We start from the raw sequence: 15,537 nt of genomic DNA, 5'->3' as shown, positions 1-15,537 counted from the left end.
ACTCAAAAACAAACAGCAACAATCAGTGATCCACACATATTTTAAAAGCACCTTCCCACCCTTCACAATTGATTTGACAGCAGGCAAATTACTAGTAGATTCTGTTCCAACAACAGATAAAAGTTAACAAACCATTACAATATCCATTGTACAGTCCACTATCTCTCTTTTCAATAGTTACTCACAATCACTCTTTGTAGTGTATTTGGGTTTTATTTTATAGTAGTAATGTTACTGTTACAGTAGTCTGGTACATAATATAATGCTTTTGTGTTTTGTCTGTGACAGCTGCCATTATAAAATATCCTGAAGTGGATGAACAAAGTGATTCTGGTTCTGAATCTGATTCTGAAAAAAACCTATCAATGTCAATGTACCACAGATACAAACTCACTTATTCTCTGATTGAAATCATTTGTGGCCTTGCTAGAATGTAACAACAATCTCAATAACTGAGTACTATAATAGCAGTAAACGTCAAATGCAGTGGTTAAAACATGAAGCTTTTTTCTAAAGGTTTACTGTGATTGCAATAAAACTATAGTGGACTATAGTGAGAAATGAAAAAAAAAAATGACTGTGATTGGTTAGAAAGCAGTAGAAAAGATTGACATCTAATGATCTTTGCATATATTAGTGTATATGCTTTCCAATCAGTGAGAACCTTGCAAATACTTCATGTCAACCCACATGGTGTATATATGGTAATTTCATGTCAGCCGCCCTGGTGTAGACTATTACAAATGTAAAGAACTCCTGATGCATGGACACCAGTGTGGTATACTCTAGGTATTTGTGCATGTCCTTGCAGTGTTCTCTGCAACAGCAATTTGACGAGTGAAGTGTATCAGAACACACAGCAAATGCCCCAAGTACACCACACTGGCACTCACATGTTATGGAATTTTGTTATCTTTATCTGAAAACTGCCAAATTTCATTAAAATATAACTCTGTGTTCAGACGATTTCATGTCCATCATCATGGAATACTTGCACACTTATTTCCATACAGGTACGTATCAATGTTTTTGATTTTATGCTGCAGAGCAAATTCAATAGTATAGGTACACACTAATGCAAATAATCACTGGCATACATCTTCCAACTATTGTCATTATTATTATAATCAGTTCTCTTCATTCTGTTCTTCATCTTGTTCATTTTCATTCTGTTGTTGTGGGTTTAACGTTGACAGTAAGTTTCTCATTGCATCCATCAATGTTTCAATACTACGCCCTAAATCAGGTGTTGCTGCTAGTCCTGCAGGGCCACCTACTGCACCTTCTTGTTCATCGTTGTTTACAGCTACGACAGCACGATCACCTTCTCCTGCACCCTGGGATGGGATAACAGGTAAAATATACATTTAATACGTATTTAGTTAGATTGAAGAATTTGATTGGTAGTTAGACTGATAAATTTGATTGGTAGTTAGACTGATAAATTTGATTGGTAGTTAGACTGATAAATTTGATTGGTAGTTAGATTGAGAACTTGGATTGGTTGTTTAATAGATTGAGAAATTTCAGAAATAATTAACGCATGATTATCCTGTTTTATAGTCCATTTTCCCATTTAAATATACACCTGGTTATCCTGTTTTATAGTTCATTTCCCCACTTAAATATACACCTGATTATCCATGTTCACATTATGCATTCCCTCTTAGTCTTAGATTCACATTCATATTCTAATTCATATTAGTAATCACTACTACATATTCACATACTAATTCTCCTAATTAAATAGTTGGATTTGAATACTTACCCTTAAATTATATGTTGGCAATAAAGACCTAAAGAATGCAGCAAGAGGACCATTATCAGGATGAGTTGCTAACCTTGACCTTGAAAACAAAAGATGAAACGTTTGAAATTGAATAAATGGGCTAGGACAGTCATTATTCAAAATAAGGTTTTGAGAGTAAAGCCTCACCCAAGAGGCAAAGTATTTGAAGTAAACTCACAAGGAGGCCTCATATATGAAGTTACACACTTACCTAGGTGGCCTAGTTTTTGAAAGTAACAACTCACCTAGGTCTAGTATTTGGAAGTAATGACTCACCTAGGAGGTCTAGTATTTGGAAGTAATGACTCACCAAGGCCTAGTATTTGGTAGTAATGACTCACCTAGGAGGTCTAGTATTTGGAAGTAATGACTCACCTAGGTGGTCTAGTATTTGGAAGTAATGACTCAGCTAGGAGGTCAAGTATTTGGAAGTAATGACTCACCTAGAAGGTCTAGTATTTTGAAGTAATGACTCACCTAGGAGGTCTAGTATAAGATACAATGTTATCGTCAGGTGGCAATGGATCATATGACATCATAGGTGATTGTGCTAACTCAGCTGGTAGTGTAACATTGGCATCTTGTATTTCTGATAACATAATATGACGCAGTATATTGGTAGGTGTTCCTTGGTATCTTAAATGTCTCCTAGAAAACATACAAAAAAACACATCTTGAGATACTTGCTAATTGGAAAATGTTCCACTGATTTACTGAAGTAGAATATAGGTAGATCACAGTAAACGAACTGTCTCCATCTTATCCCTACTGTCAATGGTGGGGAGAAACCCAACCTAAACACAGAAATCATTCTGAGCATCATTTTCCTGCAGCAGGAGAACTACATGGTACCATTGTCACAGCAAGGAAGATGGTTTTATGATGATGCCTAGAAATGAAAACTATGAAAGTAACCCAACCCAACTCAGCATAGTTAGTTATGGGGAGAAATCCCTAGTCTTTTCCAGTGCCGTCAATTATGTGCAGAAACCCCAAAACTTCACCAAAGTTGTCCATTTTAGGGGCACCCTCATCACCACCCACCAAACTCCAAACCCCAAATCCCCATCCATATCATTTCACTCAACCTAGATTACAATGTATATTGGTTTCAAATTTGACTACCACTGGGTTAGCCCCCCCCCCCCCTCCTTCCCATCCTACCCCTCCAACCTCACATACATACACACACCTAGGCATCTGACTGTACAACTGATATCTCAAAATCTACTTACTTTTTAGCATATTGTTCCACCAATGGATCCTTATCGTCAACTCTTTGTAGGACTTTCAGGACATTAGATTCCAACCATGTCACTACCTCTGGTTCCTTCCACACAGAGAATGATCTGCCTATGTACAGAGACACTAAATGCTGCAAACCAGCTGGTTGACTACGGTACAAAACAGAAATAAATTTCAAGTTTACAGTTCATAGACGAGTTTGTACTTTGCTGTTGTTTGTGGTTCTTTATATGGATAATCATTTAATATGGACACCAAATTTTGCCATGTTTCAAATTTGATGAGTCTCATTACATCCACACATGATAAAATCTGTGGCTAATTTTCACTAATACCATTTGGTAATGAAAGTGGAATTTCACAACAGCAACATCGGTAGATTGATCATTCACATGTCCAATGTTAGTACATCAAAATTCATGTCAAACTTAGCCACTGCAATTACAGCTAGATATACCATGTCTCACATTGTTGTGTGAAAATGAAATGAAGCTAATCTAAACTGTCGCTATATTAAACATATACGTTCTTTCAAAATTAAATTTGAATGACAAATTGGCAGACTTGATGATGCCGTGTTTAACAGGGTGAAATATAGTCACAATTTCTGGAAACCTTTCGAGTTGGAGTTTGTCACACTGTCTCATTTTCAATTGTGTTTTTGAATGTCAATGTTTTGAATGTATGAACGGAGTTAATTTTGAAAGAAATAAAAAATAATTTATAACCTACCTCAATGGTGCACTGGTGTAAAATGAATGTTTACTGACTGTCTGATCAGGCTGTATACTACACTTATCCAGCAATGGTTGTAATATCTGTAAAGAGGATAAAAATAATCACAATATCACCAAGAAAATTTGTGTTTTGTAAATGAAATCGTAAACACAGATTACTCCTTTTCCTCAAGTTTGGGTATCATTAGTCTACCTACTACCCCCGGGCTCCTCGGGCTATTCTGCTTAAGGTTGCCACAGAGGGCGCTGCACCTAGACAGAGGTACACATCACTTTTCAGCGTATTCAGTTTTATTTGGCAAATCCTCAAAGCTGCAGATTCAAGATCTCATTTCAAGACTAGGGCATTATTTGAAGTATGTCCAAATTCACAATAATTTTTCTCTTTTCCGGTCATGTTTAATTACTTGTAAGGAAGAGTTGTGCTGTATTTCTATCACTAACTTATTCAACCTTTGATTTCAAAAACATTGTATACTTGGACATTTTCATGTCAATACTTACTGAGGGAAACTTCAGCAAAGCATCTTGAAGCATTGCATCTGCATTTTCTTGACCGAGATGAAATTTAGCCAATGCCACAGAGAAGGCAAAGTTAGGCAACTGTGATAAATTCCTCTGACTCTGAAACATTGAGATAAATTATTGAAGGTTAATAAATGGAACGAGTAGAAAATTGATTTATGCTCCCTTGACTTATTTGACTTGTGACTAGAAATGTTCATTTACAAATATGAGTCTATGAATTCTACATTTGTATATTGTTCATGAATATTCATTAATTTACATGAACCAATGAATTTTGTCATTCAGCATTTGCATATTGTTCATGAATATTCATTAATTTAAATGAACCAATGAATTTTGTCATTCAGTATTTGCATATTGTTCATGAATATTCATTAATGTAAATGAACCAATGAATTTAGTCAATCAACATTCACAGAAACTAGTTCATGAATATTAATGAAGTGGGCAATATCAGTAAAACAAACGTAGGCTATATGTTTTAGTAATGATAAATCCCAATAAGTGGTATACATCTGTTTCAAACACAGTTTCTTCGATAATTCTATAAAAGAGTGACAAATGAACTCACCTCCCATTCATTATAAAGTCTAATTAAAAACTCATACTGTTTAGATCTGATGGCGTAGAAGTCTATCATTAATAAAACACACAGAGGATCATGGTCTGCATCCAAACTGTAACAACAACAACAACAACAACAGTTTGTCACAAATTTATAAAATGTCCTTTATTGCCACCCATTGCAAAAGAAAGTATGTCACAAAGTATTGTAAATCAGGCCATCACTTGGAGATCAACATGTCTTGGTCAATGCTAACTTTCATCCCTGAGGATTTTCTGAGACCGACTTATACCCTGGGTGTGTGTTCTACAGACTTGATGGGTAGGCTGTATGCGGTTCCCATGTCTAAATCTCTACCTGTGTAAATTCATAGAATGACCAGATAACTGGTCTATGATCAATTGAGATTTGATATGTGTGCATTTGGAGATACTCCTGGAGTAATGACTTGGACAGTTGTAGACAATTACTCACACGGAGCCCTCGAGTGCTATACCTTGTCTGGATGACACTGGGATAGAGTATGGACTGACAGGCAAAGCCTTGACAGTTCCACAGTGACATGATAGTGAGCATGCAATAATTATAGCCCTGTCATGTAGTCCCAAACCTGAATGGAAATCTGTAGCACTGCATTGGTGTGTCTGTGCGTGTATATATTTAAATAAAAAAGTGGGAACACATTTTCTTTTTTTATCTTTTCATCTGAAACCAAGGTAATATAAAACAGTAACTACTTACCTTAGTAATAATTTACAGTACTCTAAGGATGTACGATAACATCCTCTCTGACCAACAAACATCAAATGTTTAAATAATGCTAAAAAGAATGCTCTATTCTCTTGTCGTCTGTAGTCCAGTCTACAACTAGATTGTGTCAGGTTGAACAACACATGAAAATTACACTCAAAACAAAACAGCGCCCTCTCTGAAAGACAATAGAAAGTCAATAATAGAAATTTAACAAGTCTTCTTTGATGATAGTGACCCCTAACTAGATGCATCACTTTTCAAGTTTTCTGTGATTACGTGCTACGATATCTACCAGACTAAGCTCAAAGCAAAAAACAGTGCCTATTCTAAAAAACAATGGAAGGAATATAATAGAAATTTGACAAGTCTTCTTTGAAGAGTCCCCCCCCCCCCCCCGACTACTATCATCACTAGATATCTGAAGTGATCACTTTCAAAGTTTTCACAATTATATGCCAAGCTATCTGTGAAATTGACACTCAAAGCAAACCAGGGTCCATTCTCATGAAAGATAATGTAAAGACAATTCTAGAAATGAACAAGTTTTCTTGAACACACACACTCCTCCCCATATCACTTTTTCTAAACCACACTACAAAATTACACTCAAAACAAAACAGCGCCCATTCTGAAAAACAGAAAATAGACAAATTTAACAATTCTGTCCTTAAACTCATGCAGTCACACAAGGGATTTCAATTTTATTCAAAGACCTTAATTCATAATAATAGTAAGCAAAACTATTTTTTTTTAAAACTTAATTTGCCACTCTGTTTCTCATTTATCTACCAAGTATATATACTAACCTATGAGTTCGGTAGCCATCTGTATATCTTCACTCATTTTACAAACTTCACTTAGTTGTATTAAACTATCAATATGATAGGGATGCATATTCAATATTTCCTACAAAGAAAAAGAAAACATAGTTTTGAATTAGTCAACTTTAGATTAAGCCAACTACGGTTCAAAATATAAATACTATACTGTGTCACCTGTATACAAAGATTGCTAGTACACATACCATTCTGTGTGTTTATTGACACATCAACAAAAATGTGTATTTCTGTTGACTTTGTCCATTCATATAGTCATCAAGGAAACTATGTCAAACATATTTGATTATCTGTGTTCATTGTGTTTATGAAAAAAATCATCAAAAAATATGTTGTTTTGTTATCGTTAAAGTTCATTGTTAAATCTAAAACATGAATTGTCATCGGTTGTTCATTTATGAACAAATACTAGAAGTTTGTGACAGTTGGAGGCTAGATTGGGAAATGTTATATGGATTTCAAGACGTGCAGAGATACTTGTACAAAGTACTTACAACTATGTTATTTGGATTAAGAGACTCGACAGCATCAAGAAATTTAAACTGTACTTGTTGGTAGTCCTTGGAGTGTTCAAATGTAAAACATTCACAGCTGTACCAAATAGAAATAATAGTTATATTACTTACACCAACTCAAGGACAAATCAGCTAGTAGTTGTAAAATATGATTGTAACAATGGATGCACTGAGGGAAACTTAATAATAAATATTTTGTAATAATATATAAATGTAATAATATACATACATTTGGATACAGTGCAAAATAATCCTATGCATAATACAGGGCTTTTACTATAGTAGCAATGTTTGTATGTCATAACATTACTAGATTTGCAACAATGTTGAGAAATTACCTAATATGGCATGTACTGCAGTTGTGAAGAGCACTACATAATCGACATAAGCAGATAACGATATTCCTAGGCTGACAAACAGTGAACAGAATAAACATCATCACAATGGTGATTTACTATCAGTAATTTATCTATCTCAGGATGGCACTGGCAAAGCAAGCTAGTCTAGAACATTCCAACCAATAACAATTAACATGAGGCACAGGTTTGTTTTACATGATAGATGTTAGCACTAAGTTACTGTACATCAGGCATAGGCCTTACCAATACTGTCCCTTTTTTGAGTGTGTATGTGTTTTAATTGTTTTTCTGAATAAAATTATTAATGTACTCACCCTTTGACTTTGGAGATGTACTTCATTGAAAGACCTTTAAAATGAAAACAGATGAAGGAAAATATGTTTTATGTATTAAATGCAGTAAGTTGTGTATCATCATAAACAAATTTAATGTTAATATGTAACACAGAGGTCCAGGTGGTGGCCATGCTGATTTCAGAGAGGTAAAAAAACGTTATTTAAGAAAGATTGAAAGAGTGTAATACCTGACTTTGCCAGTGGTGGCCATGTTGATTTTGGAGTAACTAGCCATGTCGTTCTGTGATGTCTACTGCCTTGCCCTCGACGTCTGTAATCAAACAAAACCAACATACTAAATTGAAAACAACATCTCAATGTAAAATTATTTTAAAATGAGTGACATTCTTTACTAATACAGTATACTATATATATATATCATAGACATGAAAAAAAGCTTACATAATTTTCTTAATTGGTAGTACAGAAGATTGTAAGTTAAACATTAAACTGACCAAAACTTTACAACCCATAACACCAAAGTAAAGCATTTTCTGTATGTACCACAATCATTTATAGCATCCATATCAAGTGTACAAGTATGCTGTTTCATTTATTAATTGACCACATTACAAAGGGCACATGCTAGGCTTGCAAATAAACCAATTGAAACAGTATACTTTTACACTTGATACGAATGCTATAAATGAGTGTAGCACATAGAGAAAGTGCTGTTAGGTGGATAAGCATGAAGATTGTTCACTTTGGGGTAGAAGTTACCCATTGCAACTGTTGGTACGGAAGACAGTAAGTTAAATATTAAACTGACCAAATACTAAGATAAGTGGTCTTCTAAGGTGTGTACGTAACTAATATGGTCATACAAGTAATTTGACAGCACTCCATGATTCATGGATACCATTGTGGTGTACTCTGGGTATTTATATGATTGTTTGAAGTGGACTTCATGAGCGAAGTGAGTGAATGCCCAGTAGAAAAACAGCACCACCACCACACTCTGAGAACCAAACACTATGTCTCTTACCTCCCTTCTGTGCGTACAATCTGAGATCCAAATATTCGTCTCATTTCATTATCTGGATTCAAGTGTTTGTGTTCAACCCAAAGTACTGCTTTGGTATCCATAGCAACTGGATAGTTACTAAGTTCACTGTCATCATTCCTTGGGATTTCTCCGAGTAAAACGTTGACTTCTCTAATACTGGCATCAATCTCATCCTCATCATGGACCTGTATTGTATAATGTATATGGTTCGAAAATAATCACCAACAGACATTGGTATGTACCCTGTTCTACTTGATTTGTACATCCTTTCATTCTCGCTTACTTTCTATTTGTGTATCTAGCATACTCATCAATATCCAGTCTATCAGTCTGACACACAAACACATCGTGTATCACAATGAGTTATTCTTTGCAGCCACAAGCTTGATCAGTTCTGAAGAATTACTTTTGGTGGCCCTGGTCAGAAATCTGATTTGTAATTGTTTATTATACTACCATCAATAATTGACTCACACTTGATTTGTAAATTTTGATACTTTTGTACAATTGTAAATAATTTTATAATATTTTATATGTTTATAATTTCTTGCAATAAATTATTATCATTACTATAAATATAATAACTTTAACATCACTAGTTGCATCCATATTCTTTCACTCTCTGCATTTCACAGCAAGTTGAGAGAGTGAGAATTTAGAAGGTACAGGTGCAGGATAGATGTGTCCCTAACTCTTAAAATGAATAATATTTCAATAGGGAACTTGCAATCCAGACTGAGCATGCTCAGACGCAAAGGACTATGGGATTATCTGTGGTTATCGTAATACCTAATCTGGAGCTACCGATAAAATAAACCTTCCACAATGGTCAGGGTGACTGTGAATTGATTATTTACAGTTAAAAACAATGTAACATTATTGTTTACAATGCTATTTGATTATTATTATCACATTTCCCATGATGCAACATTCAACATGGCAGGTTTGCAAGTTCCCTATTGCATTCCCCCATTCATATGAATCAATAAATATTGACCAACAGCATAACATCTCATTTACAACCAAAACTGCATCAAACAGACAATCGCAAAATTATGCTTTAGTTTAGCGTTGGTTCAACACACAGACTTGTCAACCAGACAAAAATCTGTTCAATGTGCAAGAGACATTACATACATGTCGGTTCTCACAACTCAGGTACATTATGAAAATACTGTTGACAATTTCTTGATCAGTTATGTACTTACTGGAGTCTTATTCATTTCTTTTTGTTCCTTTTTCTTTTTCTTTTTCTTCTTTTTCTTCCTTGCACCAGTGTGTTCATTTTTTATTGGTTTGACTTCGTCACTTTGTTGTACTTCAACTTCTTCTTTGTCCATTTCATCTTGATGAGTTGATTCTTCATTGTCTTCAGTTAGCTGAACAGATAGATTATGATAATTTAGTTTAGTGTTTCTCATGTACCACAGGGACATGTAACCTGGCTAGATTTAGTTTAGTGTTTCTCATGTACCACTGGGACATGTAACCTTGCTTGCCTGTATGCTCATATGTAATATTACATTACAAATACACATGTTGCAGATGATGATGATGATGATTTAGCATTTCTCCTGGACTATTTATTCTTGATTTTAGTACAATATGAGGTGGCATAGAATGTTGGGGGGGGGGGGGGAGTTCCAAAAGTGGTTGGCAATATCGACATTGATCGGTTGGCTCCAGCATGGAAGTCTGTAATACTTCCATGGCTCAAGGCTTTATTCATTAATCCATAATTGGATTCATATAATTCTGGGCAAGAGAGTACATCATAGGTGATAAGGGTCATAGCTGGCAGTGAGTATATATTTTGATATAATTAAAAAAGTAAGAACTAAGTAGCATATTTAAAATCGATAGTACATGCTAGATTTTGGTTAAATTACTTTAATATAGATTACTTCCATCCTATCCCATCATCGAATCTTTACAAGCGACCACGTTGGCATCCAGACAATTACAATCACAGCCAACAAGCAATAGTGATATCATTTGACATAGTTCCTGGTTAAGAAGATTACAAGTTCAGACCACTGTTTATCAGAGTTTGAAGCACCACTGATCTCTTACAGAACGTTAAGATGTATTTTTTTACTTGTTTACAAACTTTTAGCCAAACAATAAAAGACATTATTCTTACTGCAAGGAAAGGATTCGCAAATGGAGTTTTGGATGGTCGATCCACTAACTCTGGTTCTTCGTCTGAACTACTCTCTCTTTCTAAGTCTACGGTTGGTAAACTATCCTGGATTCCATGCAGCTTTCGCAAAGCCCTTGACGACATCTTGGGAGTCTACTAACGTATAATCACGCGAAAAACTTTTAGAAGGTATCCATCTGGTTGCAGATGGAAAGAAGTTTCTCCGTTCAGTGCAATCCCTTTTTTGATAGCGCCCTCTACCATGACTTGCCACTTCCGGGTTCTTGAAAGTCAACGGGGTCAACGGAGGTCACAAAACACAGCCATCACAACACGCACGCTGATCGATCCAAATGACAACTTTCCATCTCGCTAGACTTTAGAAATGACGTCGATCATAAGATGTATGTGCTTGCGGCACTTAAGCCTACTTAGAATCAACGTGCCCACACGTTTACATGTATTATCTTTGGCAGAAAAACATGCAATTCGGAATTTCAGCAACAGCTCACCGGTGTGCATGAAGAGAAAGACGCTGCAGAAACTCTTCAAAAAGACGAAGTAGGTTTGATTATGAAGTATTGTCTCACTGTAATCGTGAAGTTGTTTTGGATGGGACACACTTTAAGGATACTGATTCGGCCTCACAATTATGTACCTCAGTCGTAAAGCATGAAACAACCAATTTTATCAACCAGACATAAACTAACAGTTTCACCAAAACAGTTCATGTGCAAGTCTTTGGATGAACTGCATATCATATTTACAGTGTTCTACAGTCTTGTTGTTCTTTAGTTTTTATAGCAAATTATATTGTTAGTTACAATACATAAATCGTGGACGTATTAGTGTCACTGTAACAGTGCGGCACATCCATGCAGAAATTGTGGATGTCATGACAAAAACCATGAGGACAATGTGTTTTCCTTTCAAAACCTACTATAGCACTAGTTAGTAGTGAACAGTTATTGTAAAAGTACAGTTTAGCCATTGGTAGAATTTTGAGAAAATGGTCTTTTATGCTATGCGTTTCTGTGTAGTAATATAGCCTTAATTTTTTTTCACAGGAGGAAATTTTATTTACCTGGATCAACAGCACCACAGCTAGGCTTAGTAAGTACCAGGAGTATGGAAACAATTATGTGTGTCTGTGTGTGTGTGTCTGTGTCTGTCTGTCTGTCTGTCTGTCTGTGTGTCTGTCTGTGTGTGTGTGTCTGTGTCTTAGTCTGTATTCAGATGCAGATTATATTTTGTTGTATTTCTAAAAAAAAACTTCTGAAATATGTTTTATTTAAATATTAATTGTATGCAAATACATAACCTATAATAGTCAGCATGTACAATGCACGTACAGAACACATGCTACTCTGATCACTGAGGATTTGAACACATAAAATATAATCTAGCGTTGTCTTGACTTCATGGAACGTCCAACGCACACCATACATGTTATGTTTAATTCTATTAATTTCAGTAACAATAGTATTAAAGCTAAATTACAAAAAAGTCAAGATGACTGTTGACAGTCTATCTGTGTCTGTGTCTACATGTTTGTGCATGTGTGTGTATGCATACATGCATGTGTGCATCGTGCATGTGCGTCATGTTATTTGCCAAATACCATTCCATGTCTTAAAGGTACTTTTTTTTCAGTAGTAACACAAGCCTTCAGCACAGACACAATTGTAAGAAAAAATTGGGAGAAATAATGGTACTTCTGAATACTTTTAGTGTTACTAGTTTGAGCACCTCAGAATCAATGACTAGACTCTTGTTGTAGTGATGTAGAACAACTAGGGCATGAATCCCATACTTTCTGTCCAAACAGGCAGAACTTGGCTTGCAGATGGTATAATTTACATACTCAAATCAAACGTGGGTAACATCATTTAAAGTTGATCTTTTCCTCTATAACAATTGATTTACTGATAATTGTTATTTATATTCACAGAACTTGGATCAAGGTCCCAGAGTAAGAACAAAGCCAGGTCACACTTCCAGATTGCATGTTATCAACACAGTGCTTTATAAGAACATTGTAGATTTGGTACAGTCCAGTGTTGTCAGCAGTGAATTAGGTGAACTCAATGTAGAAGTGTTGAGTGTAAGTTATTGCATTCGATCTATTCTACCATAAGCAGTAGAGAGAAATTTTCTCCACTGACGCTATCAAGGTACTATTATCCTTTCAAGTTCAACTCTTTATCTTCCTTCTCTTAGGTGATGTCAAACAACACATTGAATGTTTTGAGCAGCTGTTCAAATGTTCTGTTGTACTAGGTCAATTCAATTCATTTATTCAAAATGACAATGTAACTTTTTTACATAGTAGTACTGTACTTTCCCCCAAATGTGCTCACAACTACCGATATTACCCCAAGTATGGAACTATATAGTGACATAATGGCTCTTCTTACTTCCTTAATTCTCTGGGGACTTGGGAGTATACGATCCATCTCAGCCTCTGTAAGTGCATAGTAGGATAAAATCCTACACATAGCAACCTCTATCCTACCAGGTACCCATTCGTATGGCTGGGTTGAATCATTTAAACCAATAACTTGGAGATTTCAAGCCATGTCATGAGTCAGTTTTATGCAGTGTTTTTTTTTGCTAATAAGCTGCTAAGGGTTTTGGAACCCTGGTAGTAGAGGGATGAAATACAGTAAAACTTGCATAGACTGAGAATGTTGAACCATAATAGGGGGAACTCAGGTGAAGGGAAATCAGGTAGAATGTACCAACTAATTGCCCTTAGCAAAAACACTGGTTATGTATCAACATTATTGTTATTTTTCATACAGGTAAAAATGGCAAATGATTTCAGTGTATGTCTGGTATTTTGGCAAGCTACTGGTACGTTAGCTGAAGATGACAACATACAACAAATACTGGATAAACATGCTGGATCTGTGAGGTATGTCGTACTGACGAAAGTGGCACAAGCCATGTTTGTAAGCTTATTTGTTCTCAGAAAAGACAGACCAACTAAAAACCCAATTAAACCCTGTATAATGTTACTTTTGATGCATATCTTCAATGTTATAAAAATAATTTTCTGGTCTTGTTAGTACAAATACTGTTGATGACATAATGTTATTGTTATGTTGAAGTATACTTCAGTAAGTAATACTAGTATACTACAAGTACCTTTTAATATGCAGTAATTTCTTTTAAAACCCACCCACCCCATCCCCCGATGTGTGTATGTATAAACAAAATTTTCCAATATGTGCTAAGCTAAAACCATTGACATGGGAAATCTATGCTGACATTTATAAACATATGTTTTAAACTACCTGAAATATGTTGTTTGGCATTCGGTATAAATCATTCTTTGATCTTGTTTACAAACTAAGATATGCTGATGTAGCTCCAAAAAGCCTAAGTAAGGGTTATTGTAGTATTGGATTGAATTGATAATCAGATATTTGGATGTGGTTCAAGTGTCTACCACCAAAAAGCCTAAGTAAGGGTTATTGTGGTATTAGATTGAATTGATAATCAGATATTCGGATGTGGTTCAAGTGTCTACCACCAAAAAGCCTAAGTAAGGGTTATTGTAGTATTAGATCGAATTGTTAATAAGATTTTTGGATGTGGTTCAAGTGTCTACCACCAAAAAGCCTCAGTAAGGGTTATTGTAGTATTGGCTTGAATTGATAATCAGATTTTTGAATGTGGTTCAAGTGTCTACCACCAACTTTTTGTTGTATTTTTTGTTTGTAACCAAAACTTGTTCTTCCAATTTCTTTTTTTGCAGGCATTACCTGACTCAGTTACGACTGGTTGGTTTCCTTCCCAAACTGTCTTTTGTGAAAGACAAAGGAGCCGCTAATCTGGCAGAAGTTGAAAGACTGTTATCTGATGTTCAGTTATCAAATACTGAAGAGGACGCTATTGATGAATACATTGATTTAAAGGAATCATCCAGCCATACAGATTATGATTTATTTAGCCTCAATCACTCAGAACTCCACAAACAGATCAATAAATTTAAAAAGAATAAAAAAGACATTTCATTACAGTCAGCAGAAAGGAAAAACTATGAAGAGTTTAAGATTAAAAAATTCAACAAAAGAAAATCCAGTGCAGGTGTAGAGTATGAATCAAATTGGGATGATGAATCTGATGCCGATGATACACAGTATGAAGATGAAACAAGTCAATATGAAGAGGTGTAAAATATGATGAAGCTGTCATAATTAATAAATAGTCAATTTATCATGATATCAAAAGCTGTGTGTGTCTGTGCGTGTGTGTCTGTGTGCAACGTTTTTCTTATGTATGGTAGATTTTTCAGTTCCAAGATCAGTACATGAGACAACATCACTTATATAGAAAGTCAACATCCAAATCTGTAAAGACGAAAAAAAAAAGAATACATTATATATATTCCAGTTTATTGAAAAGATAAAAGATTGCATAGTTTTAGCTATATGGGAGTTTATGTGTATGTGTGTGTATATATATATATGTCTGTGTGTGTGTGTGTGTGGGGGGGGGGGGGGTTATGATTAAACATATGGTCAGTTTAAGCATTGACCAATATACTTCAGTACCGGTGCACATTTTCAGAAAATACCCTCAATAATAGTAATACATACAATGACATTTCATTCTTGATTAATTCAAACATGCTTGTACTTTTTACCTTCAGTATGGGAAGGTGTTTTAGTGATGTCTCTGTCTGTCTGTCTTTCTGTCTGTGCCATTGTTTTCTCAA

General features: G+C 35.2%; 2 protein-coding genes across 2 annotated transcripts; one reads left to right on the top strand and one right to left on the bottom strand.

The window, feature by feature from the left end:
- Positions 1 to 251: 251 nt before the first annotated feature.
- Positions 252 to 11,049, bottom strand: LOC144447492 (ribosome quality control complex subunit TCF25-like). Its single transcript, XM_078137532.1, has 15 exons — positions 10,812 to 11,049; positions 9,877 to 10,047; positions 8,648 to 8,853; positions 7,851 to 7,933; positions 7,642 to 7,675; positions 6,948 to 7,044; positions 6,424 to 6,523; positions 5,606 to 5,792; positions 4,871 to 4,976; positions 4,276 to 4,395; positions 3,767 to 3,852; positions 3,025 to 3,183; positions 2,267 to 2,437; positions 1,769 to 1,847; positions 252 to 1,337 (listed from the first exon to the last, which is right to left on the bottom strand). The coding sequence occupies exons 1-15, from the start codon at positions 10,953 to 10,955 to the stop codon at positions 1,128 to 1,130; spliced, it is 1,953 nt and encodes a 650-aa protein (XP_077993658.1). The 5' UTR covers positions 10,956 to 11,049; the 3' UTR covers positions 252 to 1,127.
- Positions 11,050 to 11,130: 81 nt separating this feature from the next.
- LOC144447127 (putative ribosome-binding factor A, mitochondrial) lies at positions 11,131 to 14,995 on the top strand. The gene is made up of 5 exons (XM_078137032.1): positions 11,131 to 11,372; positions 11,879 to 11,924; positions 12,763 to 12,915; positions 13,616 to 13,728; positions 14,575 to 14,995. The coding sequence occupies exons 1-5, from the start codon at positions 11,197 to 11,199 to the stop codon at positions 14,993 to 14,995; spliced, it is 909 nt and encodes a 302-aa protein (XP_077993158.1). The 5' UTR covers positions 11,131 to 11,196.
- The last annotated feature ends 542 nt before the right edge of the window (positions 14,996 to 15,537 follow it).

The sequence above is a fragment of the Glandiceps talaboti genome, chromosome 16, assembly GCF_964340395.1.
Source record: "Glandiceps talaboti chromosome 16, keGlaTala1.1, whole genome shotgun sequence".
Classification (NCBI taxonomy): Eukaryota; Metazoa; Hemichordata; class Enteropneusta; family Spengelidae; genus Glandiceps; species Glandiceps talaboti.
This window is presented reverse-complemented; position numbering and strand designations above follow the sequence as displayed.

Bases quoted from the DNA above. Each gene is read 5' to 3' on its own strand.
- LOC144447127 (XM_078137032.1), top strand. From the start codon at position 11,197: ATGACGTCGATCATAAGATGTATGTGCTTGCGGCACTTAAGCCTACTT. The intron at 11,373-11,878 runs GTAGGTTTGATT...TTTTTTTCACAG, and splicing joins AAACTCTTCAAAAAGACGAA to GAGGAAATTTTATTTACCTG. The intron at 13,729-14,574 runs GTATGTCGTACT...CTTTTTTTGCAG, and splicing joins AAACATGCTGGATCTGTGAG to GCATTACCTGACTCAGTTAC.
- LOC144447492 (XM_078137532.1), bottom strand. From the start codon at position 10,955: ATGTCGTCAAGGGCTTTGCGAAAGCTGCATGGAATCCAGGATAGTTTA. The intron at 10,048-10,811 runs GTAAGAATAATG...CTATCTGTTCAG, and splicing joins TTGCGAATCCTTTCCTTGCA to CTAACTGAAGACAATGAAGA. The intron at 7,045-7,641 runs GTGAGTACATTA...TATTTGGTACAG, and splicing joins TACATCTCCAAAGTCAAAGG to CTGTGAATGTTTTACATTTG.